General features: G+C 38.9%; 2 protein-coding genes and 1 long non-coding RNA gene across 4 annotated transcripts in view; 2 read left to right on the top strand and 1 right to left on the bottom strand.

Annotated features, from left to right (window-relative positions):
* pkd2 (polycystic kidney disease 2) overlaps window positions 1–5810 on the top strand; it is an 11113-nt gene extending 5303 nt beyond the window's left edge. The window contains exons 9-15 of one of the 2 annotated variants that reach the window (XM_085459076.1): window positions 31–151; window positions 259–357; window positions 2383–2504; window positions 2616–2733; window positions 2883–3043; window positions 4402–4549; window positions 4942–5810. In XM_085459076.1, coding sequence (XP_085315202.1) covers window positions 31–151; window positions 259–357; window positions 2383–2504; window positions 2616–2733; window positions 2883–3043; window positions 4402–4549; window positions 4942–5151 — 979 coding nt within the window. In that variant the 3' untranslated portion in view covers window positions 5152–5810. Of the gene's footprint in view, window positions 1–30; window positions 152–258; window positions 358–2382; window positions 2505–2615; window positions 2734–2879; window positions 3044–4401; window positions 4550–4941 lie in introns of both variants that reach the window. The other variant, XM_085459075.1, reaches the window with a different exon arrangement.
* On the bottom strand, window positions 5383–23616 carry abcg2d (ATP binding cassette subfamily G member 2 (JR blood group)). Its single transcript, XM_085459077.1, has 15 exons — window positions 23350–23616; window positions 22280–22339; window positions 21144–21258; window positions 19834–19986; window positions 19555–19712; window positions 19151–19302; window positions 18878–18979; window positions 18020–18270; window positions 15842–15924; window positions 12428–12517; window positions 12224–12345; window positions 11971–12125; window positions 11004–11093; window positions 8630–8742; window positions 5383–8538 (listed from the first exon to the last, which is right to left on the bottom strand). The coding sequence occupies exons 1-15, from the start codon at window positions 23598–23600 to the stop codon at window positions 8391–8393; spliced, it is 2043 nt and encodes a 680-aa protein (XP_085315203.1). The 5' UTR covers window positions 23601–23616; the 3' UTR covers window positions 5383–8390.
* Window positions 12861–16027, top strand: LOC146707622 (uncharacterized). Its single transcript, XR_014920858.1, has 3 exons — window positions 12861–13079; window positions 14322–14418; window positions 14501–16027. It is a non-coding gene; the product is annotated as an uncharacterized LOC146707622 (long non-coding RNA).

The raw sequence follows: 23616 nt of genomic DNA, 5'->3' as shown, positions 1-23616 counted from the left end.
TTAAAATGTTTTATTTGTTTGTTTGCATAGATTTACCCAGTTTCGTATCATTTTGGGAGACTTTAACTTCTCAGAAATTGAAAAAGCTCATCCAGTTGTTGGACCTATATACTTTACAACCTTTGTCTTCTTCATTTTCTTTATTCTCATGGTAAGTAGAGAATCCACGTGATTTGTTAAATAAGTAACCTTTGTTCTGGGTTTTAAAATTAATGCTCAGTTATCCTACAATATTTTCTCTCTTTATTTTTTACATAGAACATGTTCTTGGCTATTATCAATGACACATACTCTGAGGTGAAGGCTGACATGTCCCAACAGAGGTCTGAGATGGAAATGACAGACCTTATTAAGAAGGTATTGAACAACATTTCTATTTCATTGTTATTTGTTATTAAGGCAGATTTCTTTTAAATTGGTTTTGGCTTTGATAATAATAATAATAATAAGTATAAGCATGTACACCTGAAAGTGTGATTTCTTGGGTGTGACTGAATCTTAACAGGGGAAGTATTATGACACACTTTGTCGTCTGTTGTATATTTACTGTGATGTTGTTTGATGCTCATATTAAAGATCAGTTAGGCCATGTCCTCTCACCTGAGCAGGCACCTTGGAACGAATCTGGGCTGTTATGTCGAAGCTTGTATCTAAATAAATAGGGAGAACCATGACTTTCATTTCATCAGTTAGTGGGAAGTAAAAACTCCAGACATCAGAGCTGTGAATTTGGATGTGGCTGAGATGGGGGCGGGGCTTTAAAGCACAACTTCTGTCTTCAAAGAAATGCAAAGAGCAGCCAGTCAAAAGAAATTAAGTTTCATAATGATGATGTTATGCGGAAAATGGTTAGACATCAGGTCTTGCTGTGGTGCATTCAAGTGTAAAAACTCTGCTTTGTAGTTTTAACAAAAAGACTGATGCTTTTCTCTTGAATCTATCTGAACCATGTGTGGAGTGTTGGGTGGGCAGTATTTTCTGCTTTTTGTGAGGTTTTTCAGGCTTTCCTTGCTGAGAAAAAGTGGTAGGACTGCAGTTATGTGTTTCTATTGCTGTCCAGAGGTGGCAGAAGTACAGACATTCTGTACTTAAGTATAACTAAAGGGTATTAAAAAATATTCCAGTAAAAGTTGAAGCATTGAGTCAACTTCTTTATTCAAGTAAAAGTAAAAAAGTACAGGCTCTAAAATGTACTCAAAGTAGCTCTTTGAAGGACCTTTCTACCAGTTATTTTTGTGCTAAGCTAACTGAACCTTGTATTATACTAATGGTAAATGGTAAATGGCCTGTATTTGTATAGCGCTTTTACTAGTCCCCTCTAGGGACCCCAAAGCGCTTTACACACCCAGTCATCCACCCATTCACACACTGGTGGAGGCAAGCTACAGTTGTAGCCGAGGCTGCCATATTGCACCATCAGCCCTTCTGGCCAACACCAATAGGTGAAGTGTCTTGCCCAAGGACACAACGACAGACTGTCCGAGCCGGGGCTCGAACCGGCAACCTTCCAATTACAAGGCAAACTCCCAACTCTTGAGCCACGATCGCCCTATGTATAATGTAATTATAAAATAATATTAGTACATAGAAATACAAACTTTATTTCATTCTACATTGTATTTCTAATAAAGGTACTCAGAGTATAAAAAAATAGCACTATTTTCTGTTTCCTCCATTGTAGAGACTTTGCCTCTAAACTAGAAAATTAGTAGGGAAGAGGCTAAAATGGGATTCAGCAGGTGGGAGAACCTTTAAATCCACCACAGTACAGCAAAGTAACCTGTTTATCCCGCACTAAACTGCAGTCTTTTCATTCAATCTTTAAACAACACATTTAGTCTCCCTCTGTTTTTTGCAGCATGTATAACAATGTGAAAACACATGTCACATGGACAGACACGATATTTGATTTTAAAACAAGAGGACTTACATGTAAGCTTTAAAGTTCCAGTTTATGATATCCCACTGAGCAGTCCTTACATTTAAATCCAACCTCGTCTTCCTCTCCTGTCTTTCTTATCTTTCTCCATCTTTGAGTGAAGTTAGCGCTTTCTTTTCTCTCCCTGCTGGACGTTTAATCAGAATCAGAATAACTTTATTATCATTGTCACAGGTACAACAAAATTAAAAGTGGTCCCCGATCAGTGCATCTAGCAACACACTGTGTTTGTTTCAAAATGTAGGGAGTGAAAGTAAAAAGTTGTCAGAAAAAAGACCTACTCAAGTAAAGTACAGGTACCTGAAAATTCTACTTAAGTACAGTAACGAAGTATTTGTACTTTGTTTCTTCCCCCCTATGTCGCTGTCAGTATATTATGGAAGAGACTCATTTATATTACTGTAAATGTAATTTGAAATATTTCTCTGGTTTCCTTCCCCCAGAGTTGTAACAAAGCTTTGATGAAGCTGAGACTAAAGAAGACAGCGGTAGATGACATCTCAGACGGTTTGCGTCAAGCTGGGGGGAAACTGAACTTTGATGAACTCCGTCAGGATCTAAAAGGGTGAGGAAACTCTAATTCTGCTAAAATCCCTCAGAGTTGTTGTGCTCAGTTTGTTGAATATAACACTCATGCAGCCTGTCTTCAGTGTGTACTGTCTCTTAATTTCATCAGAAAGGGTCACACAGATGCGGAGATTCAGGCCATCTTTGCCAAATACGATCAGGATGGTGATCAGGAGCTGACAGAGCATGAACACCAGCAAATGAGAGATGACCTGGAGAAAGAGAGAGTGAGTGAAGTCCCAAGCTTTTATTTTTACCATTTGGTAAAACAAGAAAAGAGTGTTATTTCAGTAACTGATCAGACAATCTGCACATAAGTGCAACAATGCAGCCACAACAGCAGATGTTCAGTGTGTCTCTGCTCATACGCTAGGAGGACTTGGATCTGGAACGCAGTTCGCTGACTCGACCCAGCAGTGGGCGGAGCTTCCCTCGTACCCAGGATGACTCAGAGGAGGACGACGATGAGGACAGTGGTCACAGCTCTCGACGTCGTGGCAGCAGCTCTGGGGGTGTCTCGTATGAGGAGTTTCAAGTGTATGAAGTTTTTTTTTTTCCTTCCTCAGATTTATCAGTAAATGATATTTAAAGAAATAATAATAATAAATAAACTGCTGGGCAGACTCAGTTAGTAGAGAAAGGACCATGGTGATAACTGGATGTAAGCATGGAATGAAGTCTAATTGATGACAGTTTTTGGTGATTGTGAAACATTGGAACATCCTGAAGTATAGGTTAAACTTGCGCAGCATGAAAACATTTTGCCAGGAACAAATAATTATTTTTTAAATATATTTTTATTATATTAATGAACACATAGTCATGACAGATTTCCTAAGAGTGTTGGACAGACTAAAGGCGAAGTTTATTGTCAATTCCAGAAACTAAAACAACAACAACAAGAAGCTGCAAGTTCAAGTTTAGATCTAAGGTCCAGATTTATTACAGATTTGTTAACTGTCAGTATTTATTATAGTAAGTTAAATATTTATTCGTAACAGTAGCTGTGTCTGTCAGTGAACTACAACTCTACTGTATTAAATTTATGTGGTTGATGACAATAAATAGATATCAATCAGGCATAACATAATAACCAGATGCCTAATATTGTTCCCCCCTATTGAGACATGGACTCCAATAGACCCCTAAAGGTGTGGTATCTGCAGATTCGTTATGTTCTGTTAGTCACGAGGTGCAGCCTCCATGAATCGGAGTACTTTGTCTAGCACATCCCACAAATGCTTGATTAGACTGAGATCTGGGGAATTAACTTATTCAGTAATTTGAGCTATAGTAGCTCATCTGCTGGATCAGATCACACCACATGCATCGGGCCAGCCTTCACTCCCCACATGCATCATTTTGGCCTTACCATCTATCATCCTGTCACTGGTTCACATTGGGCCACTTTTGATAGTTACTGACCACTGCAGACCAGGAACACATCACAAGAGCTGCAGTTTTTGTCCAGCTTGTCCCTTGTCAGACTCACTCATATCTTTATGCTTGCCTATTTTTTGTGCTTCTAACACGTCAATTCTGAGGACAAAATGTTCACTTCCTCCCTAATATATCCCACCCACTAACAGGGGCCATGATAAAGAAATGCCCGATCGGTGTATATGCAGCACTGGACATTAGCGAAACTGCATCTGTATTACTGCAGATGTGTTAGCATCGTCCCTTTGCATATCTGCCAACACGTGCTGTACACAAAGACTGATAATGTAATAATGATTTAATTTTGTCATCAGCTAAACTCATCAGCTAATGTTGGCAGGCAAAAATGGGTATTGTGTGTCACGTCGTAGTATTTCATGCTGTTCTGAGTGATAGCAGCTGCAGCGCTATATGACATTTAACAACAAGAGAGAAAATCATTCTTTGTTGTGCAGGCTGGTGAGACGCGTGGACAGGATGGAGCACTCTATCGGCAGCATAGTGTCGAAGATCGATTCAGTGATTGTCAAGCTGGAAGTCATGGAGAGAGCTAATCTTAAAAGAAGAGACGTGGTGAGCAGGCTGCTGGATGGAGTCATGGAGGTGAGGTGTTAATATGTTATTATGTTAATAATGTTATCACATGACTGAATGCGTCATTTGTAGTGTTGACTTATGGCTGAATTGCACCCTGCAGCTCCCCTCAGTTGAGTTTTAAAACAGTATTCTAGTTTTTGAGGTTTTTAGGTATTTTTTATTGTTTGGTTCATCACTCTCAGTCACTCCCTTGAACAGTGATGAACACTGTGGTGAACACTATCGAACATTTAGGATTTAAGCAAGAGTCTTTTTTTTTTTTTAAATACTTGCCTTACATTCAGGAAGAAGCTCAGAATGAGTTATTATAAGTTAACTGGATAAACTCACGAGATGAATACGTGTGGGTTGAGCTGACGTTAACATAGTTTGACATTTAATCTGTTTCCGTTTGTCAGGATGAACATCTGGGGCGGGACACAGACACACACAGAGAGCAGATGGAAAGGCTCGTCAGGGAGGAACTGGAGCGCTGGGAGTCCGATGATATGGTCTCACAGGTCAGCCACCCACAGCCGGCCACTCCTGTTGGCCCGCGGCCTCGCCCTTCCTCGTCCTTGTCCACCGACGGCCTCGACACAGGCGTGAATGGGAGCAGCCATGTGTGAAGACTTGGCATGCTGAACTCTGCAAAGAAACTTTATTGGATCCTAACTTAATATGTGGGTCTTTGTTTTGCAGCAGAATGTGCTAAAGCTCATGGAAGGTGTTTAACTTACTCGACATATTAGAGAGGAAGTCAAATGCACCTCACCTGGTATACACAAATGCACTGAAAGAGAGAGGCTGTCACATGCAAAGGGTCTTTACTCAGTCTCACGTATTATTTTGACAGATGACGAAAGGTAAACAAAACAGACAAGGTGCTGAGGAACAGTGAAGGATTTAATCATTACACCACAGTATTACACACGCATGTACCAGCGAGCAAGTATATTCAGAATTCAGTGTATGATTTTAATATTACATGCTTTCGATCGCTGTATGCACAATTATTAGCATTTACACAAAAGCCCTTTCTATGAATAATAATGTTGCTGATTACTTTTTTCATCATTTTAATATGCAGTAGGTACAAGCGTGGCACTTCCTGTCACATTTACTCATCCTTCCAATGAATTAGCTTATCGTTTTATGATACATATTGTAACTTTAAACAAACTTCGATTTGGAGTGCATCCAGTGTTCATGGGAAACCCATGCATTATTTTTCCTTTTTTTAAAAAAAAAAAATCTGTTGTGCCAAATAAAGTGTTATCAAAATACATCAGGGGGACTTTACTTGGTTTTATCTCACTTTACAAGAAAACATATATATAAAAAGAGAGAGAAATCACATATTATATACAGTATTACAGATGAGTCATTATTTCAAAGCAGAATCAAATAATAGTCATACTGTCTACTGATCTGAACAGAAAATAAACTGCATCCACAAACTTCCCTGAGACTGGTTCTGTTGGAGGTTTCTTCCTGTTAAAAGGGAGTTTTTCTTTTCCACTGTCTCCAAGTGTTTGCTCATAGACGGTAATGTGATTATTGGCTTTTCCTTGTATTATTTGTAGGTCTTTACCATACAAATTAAAGCGCTTTGAGAAAACTGTTGTTGTGATTTGGTGCTATATAAATAAAATTGGAGTGAACTGAAAAGTAGGCCAAAAGTCATTTTGGATTTGTCTAAGAACGAGAAAGTTTAGATGCAGCAGTTTTAGTACATTGACATTTATTTGCAAATGATGTTAAATTAAAAGATATTTTACACATTTTAAGGTTTTCAGTAACCAAAATTTGGTTTGTACTTCAAATTCTTCCATATACACTGATTTAAAGTTACGCAAAAAAAAAAAAAGTTTCTTATTTCAGGAGAATTTATATCATGGTTTTGGTGTGTGGTAACTACACTAAGGTTTATAACTGTATTAATAATAATTAATGCATTAATAATAATAAAAAAACACAAGACCAAAAGTTACATGAAGATCTTTATACATGGTATGAAAAAACTAACAGAGTATAAATGTATTACAGAGTTTTGCTTTGGAAAACAGATAAAGCCACTTGATGTAATGCTTTAATGTCTACAATTACAAATGATCAGCTTTTAATTATATTATGAAAAATTAATAGCACAATTAAATAAGTATAATTTGGAAACTTTAATCAAAACAACTGGGTTACAAAGGTATTGGGAAAAAGTCACAAACTGACAAATGCTGCAGAAGTAAATATTAATAAACAGCTTTGAAAGTTTACTTTGAGGCCAGTATACTTTTTAATTTCTACACTTTTTCACTTTGGAAAATTCACAATTTTATCCTATAATTTGAAAATATTCTGTCTAGTTTGTTTTGGACTCACAATTTTTTATACCCACAAAGATTTTATCCAGACTAAACTTATATAACAGTAAACAAAGGAACCAACAACTAGGTTTTGATATTTTGGGAAACAGCCATACTTGCTCACTTGGTATACTGGTACTTTTATATCTGCACAATAAATACACACACTGGCATCTCCACTAGGTTGCTAGTACTGGGTTGGACCCCTTTTGCCTTCAGAGCTGCTTTAATTCTTTGTTGGGGAGATTTAAAAAGGAGCTGGAAATTTTCCTCACAGACTTTGGTCTATACTGACATGATAGCATCACACAGCTGCTGCATATTTGTCAGCTCACATCAATCTCCCATTCCACCACGTCCCAAATATAGTGTACTGGATTCAGATCTGCTGACTGTAGAGGTCATTCGAGCACAGCGAACTCACTGTCATGTTAAAGAAACCAGTTTGAGATGATTTGAGTTTTGTGATATGGTGTGTTATCCTGCATGAAGCAGCCATCAGAAGATGGGTACACTGCGATCCAAAAGGGACAGGGTGAGCAACACAGGTAGGCTGTGATGTGGTCTTCTGCTGCTGTAGTCCACCTGCTTCAAGGTTTGTCATGTATTTACAGATGCTCTTCTGTACACTTTGATTTTAACAAGTTGGATATTGTTGAATGTCTGACCTCTGCGATCAAGAAGGCATTTTCACCCAGAGACCTGCTGCTCAATAGATATTTTCTATTTTTTCTGACTTTTTTCTGTAAACCCTAGAGATAGTTGTGTGGGGAAAATCCCAGTAGATCAGTAGCTTCAGAAACACTCAGACCAATCCATTTAGTACCAAAAACCATTTCATGTTCAAGTTAAATCACCTTTCCTCTATATTCTGATGCTCTGTTTGAACTTTAGCAGGTCATCTTGTTCATGTCTGCATGCATCAATGCATTGAGTTGCTACCATGTGATTGATTAGGACAACCTTAATCAGTATTTTTATTCATCTTTAGGCATGAAAAAAAGATTTTTGAACTTCATTTTTTAAACGTGTATTTTTCAAATAGTTTTTTACATGACAACATCACCTTTAGAGTGAGCGGCAGGGTATGGAGTGACACATCAGTGTCCAATGTAGTGGTTTATGTGCAAGTGTACCATCAACACTGATATGAATACAAGAAAACAGTGTTTGAATAGCTGTCCACTGTAGTGACCACTATGCGTAAAAGGGTTAATGAGCAGCTGAACACAACACACAATAAGATTTTATGAGCTTTACAGGGAGACTAATGGTAAAAACGTGAACTCTAGAAAAGTTTAGCTAGCTGTTTTCGGCTGCTTTCAGCTTTTTATTTCAATATTTGCACTTGTACTCTAACTTTCTCGCTTCATTATATGCTAAAGATATGAGGGCAGTGTAAAATAAAACTAAACCCCCAATATATAAATGTAGCTTTAATTGTGCTATTTCTGAGCACAAGATCTATCAGTGCTGGTACATTAAAGTAAAAAACAGATAACGCATTAAGTAAATTTCTTGATGAAGCGAAGCTTCAGATAGGCAATGATGAGAAATATGATCATCATAACAGTCAAAGCTACATGATTCTCCCACAGACCCCAGCAGGTGTAGTCTATGCCCAGGTACTCCAGATACTGCTCTCCTGTGCATCTGAAATGAGGCATGTTCAAACTGGTCAGATATTAGAGCCACAATACAACATGTTGTTAACCAGTAAGACAGAACTGGACCAATTACTCACGTCTGGCCAGCAGTTTTCACAGTGCAGTTGGCTGTCATAGCTGACATGTTGCTGTTTCGGATTACAACCTCTTCGCAGAACCTCAGACCCACAAATTCGTTTATCTTCAAGGCCTGAACAAAGACAGCAGGTGAGGCAGAGCAGTAAATCCTTAGCAGAACAATTTAAATACAATATGGTGCGTTTGGCAGATCATTTGTTCCATTTTAAAACAATAAATGTAATGTAGCTATTCTCTTTTGGGTCTCAACTCCCTTTTCACGTATATGTTGCCATATAAAGTAATTTCCTGTTTCATTTTTAAAGTCTCTTGTCTCTTGCACGCTGTCTTTAGCTGTGCTTGTGGTCAGTTGGTCCCTAGTTTGTTGGCCTTAATCCTCTCCTTTGAGTTTGGCTCCATCTTCAAACATGACAGTTACTATACATGGGGTTTTTAAAGCGCATTATCAGTAGGCTATCCACTTGGTCATGTATGTTTGGTATAATGTGCCACACCCAACAGTTAAAATCAGAGAAGTCTGTTTAAGTCTATGCATTCAGCCATCTAACATCAAGTTTAGAGCCCAGTTCAGGTCCAACCCCAGTTCAATAAAAACACACTTACAGACAATTAAAACTAAAACTGCTAAAACATATATGTGAAGGAGGTTGTCTGTGATGTGTATTTACAGTGGGGCAAAAAAGTATTTAGTCAGCCACCGATTGTGCAAGTTCCCCCACTTAAAATGATGACAGAGGTCAGTAATTTGCACCAGAGGTACACTTCAACTGTGAGAGACAGAATGTGAAAAAAAATCCATGAATTCACATGGTAGGATTTGTAAAGAATTTATTCGTAAATTAGGGTGGAAAATAAGTATTTGGTCACCTCAAACAAGGAAAACCTCTGGCTCTCACAGACCTGTAACGTCTTCTGTAAGACGCTTTTCTGTCCCCCACTCGTTACCTGTATGAATGGCACCTGTTTGAACTCATCATCTGTATAAAAGACACCTGTCCACAGCCTCAAACGGTCAGACTCCAAACTCCGCCATGGCCAAGACCAAAGAGCTTTCGAAGGACACCAGGAAAAGTATTGTAGACCTGCACCAGACTGGGAAGAGTGAATCTACAATAGGCAAGCAGCTTGGTGTGAAAAAATCAACTGTGGGAGCAATCATCAGAAAATGGAAGACATACAAGACCACTGATAATCTCCCTCGATCTGGGGCTCCACGCAAGATCTCATCCCGTGGGGTCAAAATGATCATGAGAACGGTGAGCAAAGATCCCAGAACCACACGGGGGGACCTGGTGAATGACCTGCAGAGAGCTGGGACCAAAGTAACAAAGGTCACCATCAGTAACACACTACAACGGCAGGGAATCAAATCCCGCAGTGCCAGACGTGTTCCGCTGCTGAAGCCAGTGCATGTCCAGGCCCGTCTGAAGTTTGCCAGAGAGCACATGGATGATACAGCAGAGGATTGGGAGAATGTCATGTGGTCAGATGAAACCAAAGTAGAACTTTTTGGTATAAACTCAACTCGTCGTGTTTGGAGGAAGAAGAATACTGAGTTGCATCCCAAGAACACCATACCTACTGTGAAGCATGGGGGTGGAAACATCATGCTATGGGGCTGTTTTTCTGCCAAGGGGACAGGACGACTGATCCGTGTTAAGGACAGAATGAATGGGGCCATGTATCGTGAGATTTTGAGCCAAAACCTCCTTCCATCAGTGAGAACTTTGAAGATGAAACGAGGCTGGGTCTTCCAACATGACAATGATCCAAAACACACCGCCCGGGCAACAAAGGAGTGGCTCCGTAAGAAGCATTTGAAAGTCCTGGAGTGGCCTAGCCAGTCTCCAGACCTCAACCCCATAGAAAATCTGTGGCGGGAGTTGAAAGTCCGTGTTGCTCGGCGACAGCCCCAAAACATCACTGCTCTCGAGAAGATCTGCATGGAGGAATGGGCCAAAATACCAGCTACTGTGTGTGCAAACCTGGTAAAGACCTATAGTAAGCGTTTGACCTCTGTTATTGCCAACAAAGGTTATGTTACAAAGTATTGAGTTGTATTTTTGTTATTGACCAAATACTTATTTTCCACCCTGATTTATGAATAAATTCTTTACAAATCCTACCATGTGGATTCATGGATTTTTTTTTCAAATTCTGTCTCTCACAGTTGAAGTGTACCTCTGGTGCAAATTACTGACCTCTGTCATCATTTTAGGTGGGGGAACTTGCACAATCGGTGGCTGACTAAATACTTTTTTGCCCCACTGTATTTCATTGAGGTGATAACCTCTGTCTGAATTTTGAATTGTTTCTGCTACTTTCTCTATATATCTGCATCGTCTGCTGTCAAAACCTTTAATGCTGACTTACTGCAAGACCATAACGAGGAATACTAAAGTACTTCAGCCAAGCCAACCAGTCTTTGGTGCTGGGTAGATTCACCAGGAGTCCTGAAAAAATCTAGCAGACACAAAGTCAGTTTAGATGTCTTTTTTCTGGAGGGTAGAGCTGACATAACACGACTTACAAACACATCTAAATGTTTCAAAGTCCAGATGCAGGATGTTAATAGTCTCACGGGAGCTTTTACTATCAGACAGTAAAACGTAGATGAATAACTGTCTATTGTTCATTATAATATACGGATAATATAATATATCTGTGTTGCTTATAGAGACTTAGTCAGATATAGATTCAATAGTCAATGTTTTCTGGAAAATTTTGCTATTGATTAAGAAATCAATCAACAATCATTTAAAATGCACTTACTGGCCACTTCATTAGGCATTGCCGTTCTTATACTTAATTTGTCAACCCCGTAGTAGCAACTTGGTGCATTTAAGCAAGTACACAAGGTCAAGAAGACCTGCTGAAGTTCAAACTGAGCATCAGAATGGGAAAGAAAGGTGATTGAAGTGAATTTTTGCCCACACAATCTCAAAAAATGAGAAAATATCCAGTGAATGGCAGGTCTGGGTGAAAATGCTTTGTTGATGCCAAAAGTAAAAGGAGAATGGTCAGACTGCTCTGAGCAGGCAACAGCAACCAACTCGTGACAGTCCAAGTGTGCAGAAGAGCATCTCTGAATGCACGACACATCAAACCTTGAATAAGACCACACCCCAGCATAGCCGACCATCTCCATCCCTTTATAACCACATCTGATGTTAAAGTGACCAGTGAGTTTATGTCATCAGTGAGTCTTCTGTTTAAAATGTCTCATTTCTTTTTTTTAAAAAACCCTAAAGTTGCCTAAAACAAAAAACGGAGATGTCATCTTTACTCCTTCTCCCTTCCAACTTATTTATGTGGGTCATGGGGTTGCTGTATCTCTTACCATCATGAAGACAAAGGTGATGGTCATGAGGATGTTGGCAAGAGCCACGACACTCTGGTCAGCTGAGATGGCCATGGTCATGGCTGTGGCTGTGTAAGCCACCAGAGTCACCGTCAGCATGAAGACAAAAAAGGCTTCTGCTGTGGATTTGAGCCCTGGTTGGACACACAGTTTTGTGCGCTTTTACACACTGATGTCATTTATTTAAATTTAAATGCAAAAATTAAAATAGATAAATAGATAAAAGTCTCACCAATCAAAAAATAGACAACACAGCTGAAGATAACAGAGGTGACGGTGCGCAGAGCGATATCAGACAGGATCTTAGAAAGGAAGTAGACAGACACTCTGTAGTAGCCGCTGATGTACTCGTGCCTGTCACGAGAGAAACACATAAAGCAACAGTTCAATCTAGAGTCACACACACACATATACGGCGTCCTGATGGAGAACTTACACAAAGAGTTTCCTCTCAGTGATGAAGAGCTCGGCAGCAGACACAGTACTGAAACACTGGTTGGTAGTGATGAAGAAGAGGGCGCCCATCCTGGAGCAATCAGAAAAGCAAAAGTCTGGTCACTGGGGGTCATGTGATTGTTGGGTTTTTCTCTGTAGGTATTATTGTAGGGTCTACCTTGGAATAGAAAGCGCTTTGAGGCGACTGTTTTTGTAATTTGGTGCTGTATAAATAAAGTTGGAATTGGAACCTCTCCGACAGCACAACACTTAAAGTGCACGCTATCCGGTTGTTCAGTGATGACGCGACAAATCCTACTTCCGGGCCTAAAGTAGTCTGCGTTTAATATGGCTTTTGTGTTGTTAACATGTTTAATGTTATGTATTTTCTTATATTTGATCTCAAAAAGCTCCTAAAACAGTCAGTGATCACTGTTGACCTCCCTCGGCTTTTATTACTGCTAATCATTTATTTAAGCTCAGTTTTTAAAACCTTAGGATGTAACTACAGCCCAGCCCATGCAGCAGTATATGACTGACTAACCTCGTATTATGGATGGATTATCTCAGTTGTTCTCCTGGCTGAAGTTTGGTCCTTTTACAGCATCCTGCCATGCGATTACATTTGTTCCTGACCACCGAGAACACTCACGGTAACTTTTATCGAGTGGAAAAAAAGTTAGCTTGTTTATATTATGCTAACATAGCTGTGTCGCTAGCGGTCACGTAGCACATCATTATATACCAGCTAGCCAAACTTCAGTAACCCTACAAACGTCACTGCTGTTTAGTTTCCTGTCTTCATTTATGCTGGAAGTGATAACAGAGCTGTACGTTTTAATTTGTTTCCAAAACCCTGCAGTCAGGACATGCTATATTGTATTTAGATAGAAGCTAGCGAGCTAACTCCCTGCTAATTTCTAACTCCGTTAAATGTCATAAATTCCGTTTTCATGGATGCCTGGATGTTAAACGCAATTGTTACACCTGGTAGAGCAGAACGCTGATCATTTTATTAAAGATGAAAGACTTTAGACAGTTTTTCAACTCTCAGTAATGCCATAGTGATCGTTTGATATATGGACCTGCAGCGGAGTTTAGGTCCAGACACGGCTAGTGACGTCAGACTGAACAACCGGATACTCAAAAAGAGACTGCACAGATAAGAACTGTATAGGATGCTTGCCAGGAAAAGTCTTAGAAAAAAAATAACATGAGACTCCAACCTGTCAATCAACACAGAAGCAAAGACACAGCTTTGTGCAAAAGTCTTGAGCCACTCCTCATTTCCTTATATTTTGCCTTCAAAGAGCCAGAGTTTCTTGAGCAATAGTTCTCCAGATCTTCTGAAGGTCTTTCAGAAAGCCTGGGGAACTATTGGAGCCCAGACTTCGTCATTATAATGTTGACAGAGAACAGAACAAAAGCCAGCCAACATCCAAAGACCTTTGAATGTCCGTCAAGAAGCCCGGAAAACTATCCCCAAAGATAACTTAAAGAAATGGTAAGAAAGCTTGCCTAAAGGAGTTCAGGCTGTGTAGAAGAATAATGGTAGTCAGACCAAATATTGACTTTTCAGTATGGGGAATTGTACAAACTCTGTACAGGAATATACTGTATGGAGTTTGCACAAATCACTGTACTTATTTCACATTTTCTTAGCAAAACATAAAGAAGTGAGTGGCGGCTCAAGAATTTCAGCACAGTACTGAACTGTTAAGAAAACAGTCATGTTCAGAGCAGAATAAAGACTAAAGATCTTACATACTGTAACGTGACCTTTGAAAACTTGAAAATGTTTGCAGTAGTTTGTCACCGATGTCCTGAGCACAGACTCCCAATCTGAGCAATATTTCACACGACTCCTCACAAATTTCTTTTGCGTTTGTTTCTAGGTTTTTTCCCTCATTGCTGATTTTCCTACGCTGACTGTTGATGCTGATTGTTGTTGCCCCAATATTAGCCCCTACACCAAGCAAAGATGAAGGAGGGGTGAGAAACTTGAGACATTTAAGCCACGTACGGGCTGTCTGCCATTCTGCATGTGCACTGACCTTGAATATAATCACATTAGGTCCCTGTACACTACTGAACGGAAAAAGGGAGACCACTGAGGTCTCTGATGGGCTTCGCTGGACTTGCGAGTACCAGGTTGTGCCCAATAAAAAACGGTAAGAAGATTAACCGAGCGGGGATTACCTTTCACACTTTTTCACCAGAAGCGGTCACTGACCTGAACATTTATGGGGAAACATGTTGCCTTTAGCGTGTAAACGCATAGTATTAAAAAATAAAAACAAAACAACCTAAAACGAAACAATAAAAGAAGTCCAGTTTAAAACAATGGCTTACTAATAAAAATAAATGCTACCAAAGCTACTAATTTAAACATTTGCCCATCGATATAGATTTTTTGTAGTTGCAGCGCATTAAAAAAGAGTTTTGGGGTTTACATATTGTGGAAAACATCATCTATAAAATATGTAGAGTCCAAACAATTAATAAATTGCTTATTAGTAATTTTCCTCACGAATGCTGCTGGATTCGCTCAGTTTGCTGACATGAGGCACACACAAGAAATCTGGAAAGAGGGAAGCAAAGACACACTGTGTCTTCAAGTGAAGTACCATGCTAAAGAAAGACACTCTACAAACTGGCAACCCAAATGTTATTTTACAGGCTTAAGCGATCAACGAAGCATTACTAAACCAAGCCATGAATATAGCTTAAACATTTTAGCGTCAGATCTTAGGTTGACATTTTTCATGTTAGCTGACTGGTTTGTAGTCTTAAATGAACCTTTTACAAGTGTATTAAACCCATATCTGAACCACATCGCTGCGTCTCACACCCCGACTATGGAGGCGAAGGACTTTCTCGAGCATTTTTTAAGCTGCATTGTTCACTCACACGTGCCAACATTTCCTCTAAATCAGATGGTTTACTGCGATAACTGCAAGACCCGATGGGGAAGTAACAGTCATACTGCAGTAACAGGCCGAGGGCTGTGTTAATGTGACAGTTAATAAAAACATCGATTTTATAAGAGTATGTTGAGGTATTTATTGGCCTGCAGACGATGAGAGACAAAAGGAATTTTGCTGTGTGAGCTTTACATTATTACATGCATTTCATGGAGTGCCATATGTATTAAACCAGCTAAATTACACCGATGTAATAAGTATTATAAGTGAGAGCGATTAGCTGATTAGCTGCTGTGGCATTTAGACAATAGGAATGCTTTAAATAAACAAATAACACACAACATTAAAATGATCAAAGTACAAATTATTTAGCCATGAAGATGTTTTTTTTTTTTTGGAGATGACAGCAGGACAGTCACATTACATACTCAGAACATTTTGTAAAATATTATTATGTGACTCCAGCTCACTGTTGAGAGCAGTTCTCTCACCTGTTCTGAATACCACTCTGATCATCTTTGACCCCAAAGAAAATGGCTCCCACGATGAGAGCGAGGAAAACGTTGACTCCCAGCTGCGTAAGAGATTTAGACAACGTGATGACTTCTGTGCCTACAACATACACATTCAATATGTTGTTATATAAAAAACCTTAAAACCTCCTGAAGTCCAGTTTAATCCAAACTTGAATTTAGTTTATGGAAAAACTAAATTAAACTTTTGGGGGTAAAAAACAAAACAAAAACATGGGTACAAAGGACTGAAGTGAGCAGAAAATGCTAAGATTATGTCCTCCTGAACTGATCCTGGGGTGAGATGACTGAATGGAGGGGAAAAAAGGTGAAAGCAAGTCATGTTTTAAGCTGAAACTATTTACAGGTTATGACAGGACTAAGCGGTTCCCAGGGTGAAGGGATAAGCCAGTAAGGTTGAGCCTTTTTCACCTCATTCCCCTCAGTCCCTCATGTGGAAGCTGGGCAGCGGCGGGATAGGTCATGATGCCATCATGTGATGACTCCCACACCGGGGCCAAGGGGCTTTGGCTAGATATGATATCAGTTCAGGTTCAGGCCCAAAGAGGCAGGAGTGGGGTCACAACAGTCACCAAAGCTGATTACAGCACCCACGCCACCAAGGAACCTTCTCGAAGGATTATTTTTGACTTATTTAGGACCAATTAGCTGTTAATAATTCTTAAAGTGAGGAGACTTCTGACAGCATTTTGCCGCCATGGGGCGACTAATGGGGGCATAAAGGTGACCCCTCTAACACGCTGCGTATCCTGCTCACGATGATGGGGCCAATACAATGTACACTGTTAAAAAAAAACATTAAAAAACGGTAATATTCTGGCAGCTGAGGCGCCAAAATACTACCGTAAAATAACAAAAAATAACTTCCTCATAAAAATACGGTTATTTCCAGTAATGACAATACAGTTTGTTGCGCTAATTTTACATGGGATCTTGCCTTTTCAAGTGATCTTAAACATTAAATTAGGAACATGTTAATGTGATTAAACAATGAAATTATCTATAAATAGGAAAAAAAAACAAATCCTAAAAAACGGTAATATTCCGGCAATCATGAATATTATGTTGTATTACATTACAGTGATTTAACGTTAATTTACATTCAAAATGTGAATTCACAGTCTATTTACGTAACGTTAATGATATTCTAGAAGAACAGAACAAAACTGTAAAATGCACAGTAAAATACTTTCATATTAGGATTTTTTCCTACAGTGCAGCCATACCCGCGACCTTGTAGTTGTTAGTTCACATTCATTGGCCGATGCTTAGCGTCATGTTATTATGTGTCCCAACATCCAATGGCATGTCACATTGTTTTCATGGCCACACCCTCACCCAGGTGCAGAGGCCTATTTCTGTTCAGGAATGTTGTGAATACTTTGAGATTTATATTAATTGCAATTCCTACCTCTACATTTATTTTTTAAAATATATAATTAGCACAGCGTAGCCGGGCAATGTTTTATATGTTTTTTTTGTTTGTTTTTATTTCTATTAATTATATTTTCACTTGTTACCTCTGAATTATTGAATCAGACCTAGATGACATGAAATTTTCAGCAAAATTATAATTCAAATACTCCTTTAATTATTGATTATTCTCATTAATTTTCTATCATTTTATATATTTTTCCATAGTATTACATTTGAATTTAACAGATCATTCTCTCACATAACAGACAAATATTTGTGAAATTATGATACATTTCTGAATGTATTTTTACAATCTAAATATACATATGTACAAAAAATATATATTTAAAAAACAAGTAAATTGTGTTTTACTATATTTACAGTGATGTTATGTTATTTTACCTTTGACATGTAAAATCACAGTCTACCTATGTAAATTTCATGATATTCTAGAAAGACAGTACAAAACTGTAAAATATACAGTAAGATACTTTGACATTACTATTTTTTGGAACAGTGTATGCTTTTATTTTTAAACATACTTAAGTTTAAACCTGTCACTAATTAACTATTTAAAGTTACCCATATAGCTACAAAAAAGTTGGTAAAAGTCTTCACCAGCTAATGAGCTTTATGTTCAGCTGACAGACACGAGAGTGGCACTGACCGACGTCTGAAAGTCGAACGCGTGCCCTAAAAGACGATGGTGTACGTGCTTACCTGGGCCACAGATGTTTGGGGGTTCAACATGAGGTTCTGAAATGTTCTGTGAAGGACCCATCGTAGCTGGTGAAAGAACGAGCTGTTGTAGGTGATGGTGCGGGACTTTGGGAGGGACCCACAGCGCTTATCTTTAACAATGCGTTCCAGTTCGGCTCGTGTGTTGCTGGAGTAACCGCTGTTCCTGTACTCATCCACCAGGCGCTCCTCGATGCTCTGCCTGGAGCTACTGAGCTCCTTGAAGTCCAAATCTGTTCACAAATACAAAAAAACCCACTCAGTTATATTTTATGTTCATAGCACCAATTCACTCTGGCACTTTATATACAGATTTGACTCTAGAATAGAGTTAATGGTCGACTATGTACACCCCACGATTCAACAGCTTGTAGAACCCCCTTTAGCAGCCACGACTTCAGCTGTTTTCTACATGACTTTATCAAAATCTCCCATGGATGTGAAGGAATCCCTGATTTTTTCTGCTTACGTTTTCACATGAAATTTTTTCACTTGCAGAAAATGTTAACAAAAATTAAGGCGTTATGAGGTCCAGTAAAAACCATCTGTGTTCCTGTTTTACTCTGTCAACTCTAATTTGTGCGTTTGACATGTTGTTCTAATCACTATAAATGTCAAATTTAAAACACTTTAAATAACTTGTTAATAAAAAGTTCCAGGTAAAAATACTGTATCTTCTTTATTGTATCGTGCCTTTTTGTGGATGTTGCAAAATCAAAGAAAAATGCAAAGAAATGGGCACATTTGCACAGGATATGTTTGTTTGTTGTTATTCTATTAAACCAGGAGATGTGATACAAACTTGACTGAATATTCATAGTTGGTTAATTATGCCGCTACCTTCAGAGCCGTGCACTTTGGTCATTGCTGTGGCGGTGAAGTCTCCGTTAATCACATCCAAAAAGAAGTCAGCTGGGTTGTTGTGGGCCTCGCAGGCATAGCCTTGAACACAAATCACAATGTTGCAGCTCAATATCAAAGCAAATCCTATACATATAGTGACCCTGCAGCTTTTTTAGAAGCTGCACATCCATCTACATTTATTTACTTCATAAATTAAAGAAAACTGTAAAGAAGTGTCTTGTGATGTTACTGTTTAGTCAGTGTAATCACCGATGTTGGCAAAGTAGTCCAAAGCGTTTGGTGCTGGTCCGTGGTACACCATTTTACCACCGACCAACAGTGTGAGAGTGTCAAACAGTCTGTAGATGGAGTAGCGAGGTTGGTGGATGGACATAATTATGGTTCTACCATGACTCGCCATTCTGAAAAGACACATAACACAGTAAAAAATCAATAGGCACCACAATAAATTGATCTAAATAAAGTAGAAGCAAACAGCAGCAGTTTTCCTGCTGTAATTCTTCTATGTAAAGTGATAAGCTTCTGTTTAAAGTTAACCAAACTCCAGAATTTTGCTTGAAACACTTTTAAAAATTCTTTAAAGGCCAGAAGCTCAAGATTTTACTTTACTTTAAAGAAATCTGAGAAATTAGAGAGAGTCCGGGCTTTCTCACCTTTTCAGCAGGAGCAGGACAGAGTTAGCAGTGCTTGCGTCTAGCCCGGTGGTTGGTTCATCCAGAAATAGGACAGCAGGATCGATGATCAGCTCCATGCCGATGTTTGTCCTCTTTCTCTCTCCTCCTGAGATTCCTCGGGTCATCTGCGTGCCCACCTGAGGAACAAAAAAAACACCAACAAAACACAACGGGAATCGCTGAAAACGAGCTTCATCTGCCGGGGCAGGCTGCTTGTTAGAGGACAGGTGAGTGACAGGCTGTGATTATCTGCAGCACCTTGGAGTCAGCCACTTCGGTGAGACCCAGTTCTTTAATGAGGTGATTGACTCGAGCCTCCTTCTCGACCTGAGGCACGGAGACGTGCAGTCGCAGAGCGGCAGAAAAACGCAGATTCTCCCTCACGGTCAGGGTGCCCATGACCACATCTTCCTAGCAGGGAGACCAAAGCTTGATCAAAGGTCACAAACTGAAAAGCTATTTTGTAGTTATCATTTCCACAAATCCTTAAGGGAAACAACCAGAAACAAGACGGAGTTCACTGCCTCACTGCAAGAAGGAGTGAACCTCGGCAGGGTTTGCAGGTTTTTCTGGGAGGTCTAAGCCTGCCTGCCTGTCTTCTCTAAGGACACTTGCACAAAATATTTCTCATCTCAAGAGTTTCTTCTTAAAAGAGGTCTAACACAAACACAAACAATCTCAGCACTATGTTTAATGTTTAAAGGCCAACCTCTGTGTGTTAAGTTGGTTTTACAGCCTACAACATTTGCTTTGCTCTCAGACGCAGCGTCTAAGAGAAAGTCAAAGCTCTCAGCTTTTTCTGCATGAAAGCTTAAAGAAACCAGTCGAGGCCGGCCAATGCGTCACTGAAAAAGACCCCAAAACAAAAAATAAGTAGTGAAAAGCCAGTTTACACGTTGCTTAACTTAACACCTAAAGAGAGCTGCATTAAGTACGTAGAAAATAAACCAGAGAATGACTCCGACTTACAGTGCTTAACAAGTTTATTAGACCAAAACACAATTTAAGTTTTATCCCACAGCTGTTCTAAATTAAAAGCACTGCTAATTATCAAAAGCAATTCTTATGTTTCTGTAATGATTAACCCACCAGCATCCATACACTGTTTAATTGAAAGGATTTATTTTAATGTTAACATATATTTATCTGTCCTATCCACAATTTTTCCAATTTAACATTTTACAAAAAAGCTGATTTTTTTTTTTTTTTTTTTTAGAATTACAGGTTTTTTTTTACTAGTGCTCCTAAACAGAAAAAAATTTTTTCGCGATTGATGCTCAATTAATTCCTGACTTCTCAGAGACGACTAGAGTGCCGGCTCAAATTTGGGTATAAAAATGTAAATTCAGCTGTTATTTACCTGATAAATAGTAACATAATGTGTAGTTTTGAACAAATTTTTGATAGATTTCTAAAATATTTGTGGCAGGTGGTATCAAGCATTTGTTAAGCACTGTACATTTATCAAATAAATATATTTCAAAACATAATATCACTATATCCATATCAGTGCATCTGAGTGGATATAAAATGGTTAATATGAGCTATTTAAAGAAATACAAATTTACCTGGACGACATAGCCAGAGAGGCACTTAAAGTTTGGAGGCTGTGGGGCTCCATCAATGAGAACTTCACCCGAGAGACCTGCGGGATCCTTCCTCGCAGCCAGAATATCCAAGAATCTCAAAGAAAAAGAGCAAAGAAAAATTCTACAGATATCCAAAACAAAAATTAAGGTAATTATTTCAAGATTATATACAATTACGTCCATAGGTATTCAGACAATGTCATTTGAATTCAACGGGCCTAAAAATATCACATTAACTGTTTAGGAATTGCAGGCCTTTTATGCATAAATACCCCATTTTTAAAGGTTCAAAAATAATTAACAAGACGTTTCGTGGCTAGGTGAGGCTCTTTCCCTCATAATTTCAACTGACAAATGAAGCAGACGTAATATCTGAAGTCAGCTCAAAGTATTATGAGCTGACAGAAGGTTTAATAAACAGTCCAGTTTAACTCTCTCAAGGCAGGCGTTGCAGATTTGCAACAGTTAAAAGCTAACAACCTGATTACCCCACATACATATTTTATGAGGTTTTTTTTTACTCAGAAGTACCACTGCAGGTATTCTTTTGTGCATTAGCAACAAAAACTTAATTTGAGCCTGAGAGGGTTAAAAAAATCATGGTTCAAGCTTTACAGGGTTAAGAGCGGCCAAATGAAACACTTGGTTGGTTCCTAAAAACAATGAATCCACTGCCCAGTATTACGACGACTAAAGTGCTGAATTAGTTCTATGGGTCACCGCATCTAACCAAGTGAAGAGCACTATGATCAAGAGACGCTTTCATGAATACAGAGCGTTTACTACAAGGTGCAAACCTCTGGTTACACATCTACAAGAGCTCGCACAGTTCAGGAAAAAAAACCTTGGAAAAATGAAACCAAGATGAACGCGTACCAGTATGAACAGAAGAGAAAACAATGGTGAAGGAGAGAAAATGCTCATGATCCAAAGCACAACCCACCCTCTGTCAAACATGTCAGATGGCTGTTCACAGCAAATGCGATACTTACTTGTACTGCTTGTATTACTGTTTGTTCAATCACATATTGATTAATTGATTTATACTGTAATAAGATAATAATACAATGATTTATAGACCTAACTGTATTTTTGAAAACTGAAGTAGTACTCACGAAGATTTTCCACTTCCAGTAGGTCCAAGAATAGCATTCAGACCAGGTCTCATAATCCCACTGCAAGACAGTGACACAGGCAAAAAGAGTGTAATGATTTAATAATGAAAAAAGAAACTCAAATACTGGGACACATATTTGCTTATGTTTCCAATTATAAATGTTTTTTCTTAGATTTTTACTGTATCAGTTTTATGCCACAGACACAAAGCATGTGAATCAAAGTAGTTAATATGGTCCTTAGACACATGCTGAAATGAACTACTTTTATTAAATGAATCATCCCTCCCAATCCCATTTAAAGTAATATTCATGAATGGATTTTACAGCAAATACAGATATCATATCATTTTTTTTTAAAAAGTAACAATTTAAAGAACTTCAGAGACTTCAGAAAGCACGGAGTGAGTCAGTGATTTAAAACAGAGTTGAAGACTGAATTAAGGTCTGGCGGTGGATCACGTGACGCTGTTTAATTCGTTTCCCTGGCAGACTGCTCTTTAGTGCATTTGAGAGATTATATGCAAGAAACCATGCTTAATATCATATAATTAACACTGTGGCAGGAAAAAGGTTCCCCCCCCAAAAAACTTGTGTGAAATGATTCATTCTTCCATGGGAAACGTCAGCTGTATTTAATACCATCAGAAAGGAACTGCAAGGGTCTATTCACTATTGTCCCACTTTGTACTGGACTGACATGGAAAACAAAAGAAAAAAAGCAAGACGACACCCCCCAAAATTAAAAGAAATCTAAAACAGTCAGTGCAATAAAATTCAAAAGGATTCATTTGGCATTTTTTCTGAAATTCAACAAAGTAAAAATCATAAGATTTCTACTGTTTAATGGGGTTCTGTGCATGTTCAGCTAGCTTAAGCAGAGGGGAAATAATTTTAAAAAAACAGGTATTAAATGTTTTACAGGTTTTCTGCTGCACTTATCAAGTGAGCAAATCATAGCTCTGCAGGTTAATATCTGTAAATTCATGTGCGCGTAGTGTGTGAGTGATGAGAAAACGGAGGAAAGCGAGGGAGAAGGTGACAGAGCAGAGAAAGACAAAGAGACTGACTTGAGGTCCACCAGTATTTCCTTGGAGAGGATCTTTCTTTTGCAGAGGAAGCCGCTCTGCTGCTGCACTTTGTACTGGATGTTGTGGAAGCTCACGGTGGAACCGCACCGCTGTTTCGTCCCGTCCACGCCCGTGCCGACCTTTGACACGGCCATCCCGTTAGTACCGATGTCTTCTATCATTGCAATGTTGATGTGACTGGTTTTCTCCATCATCCTCTGCTGCAACCAAAAACACAGAATTTTATACATGAAAGAGAAACGCTGT

This window comes from Copadichromis virginalis, linkage group LG6 (assembly GCF_057382275.1).
Source record: "Copadichromis virginalis isolate Kocher_CV1m ecotype Utaka linkage group LG6, C_Virginalis_male_GT1.1, whole genome shotgun sequence".
Classification (NCBI taxonomy): domain Eukaryota; kingdom Metazoa; phylum Chordata; class Actinopteri; order Cichliformes; family Cichlidae; genus Copadichromis; species Copadichromis virginalis.
Note: the sequence above shows the minus strand (reverse complement) of the source record. Positions and strands in the feature narration are given on the sequence as shown.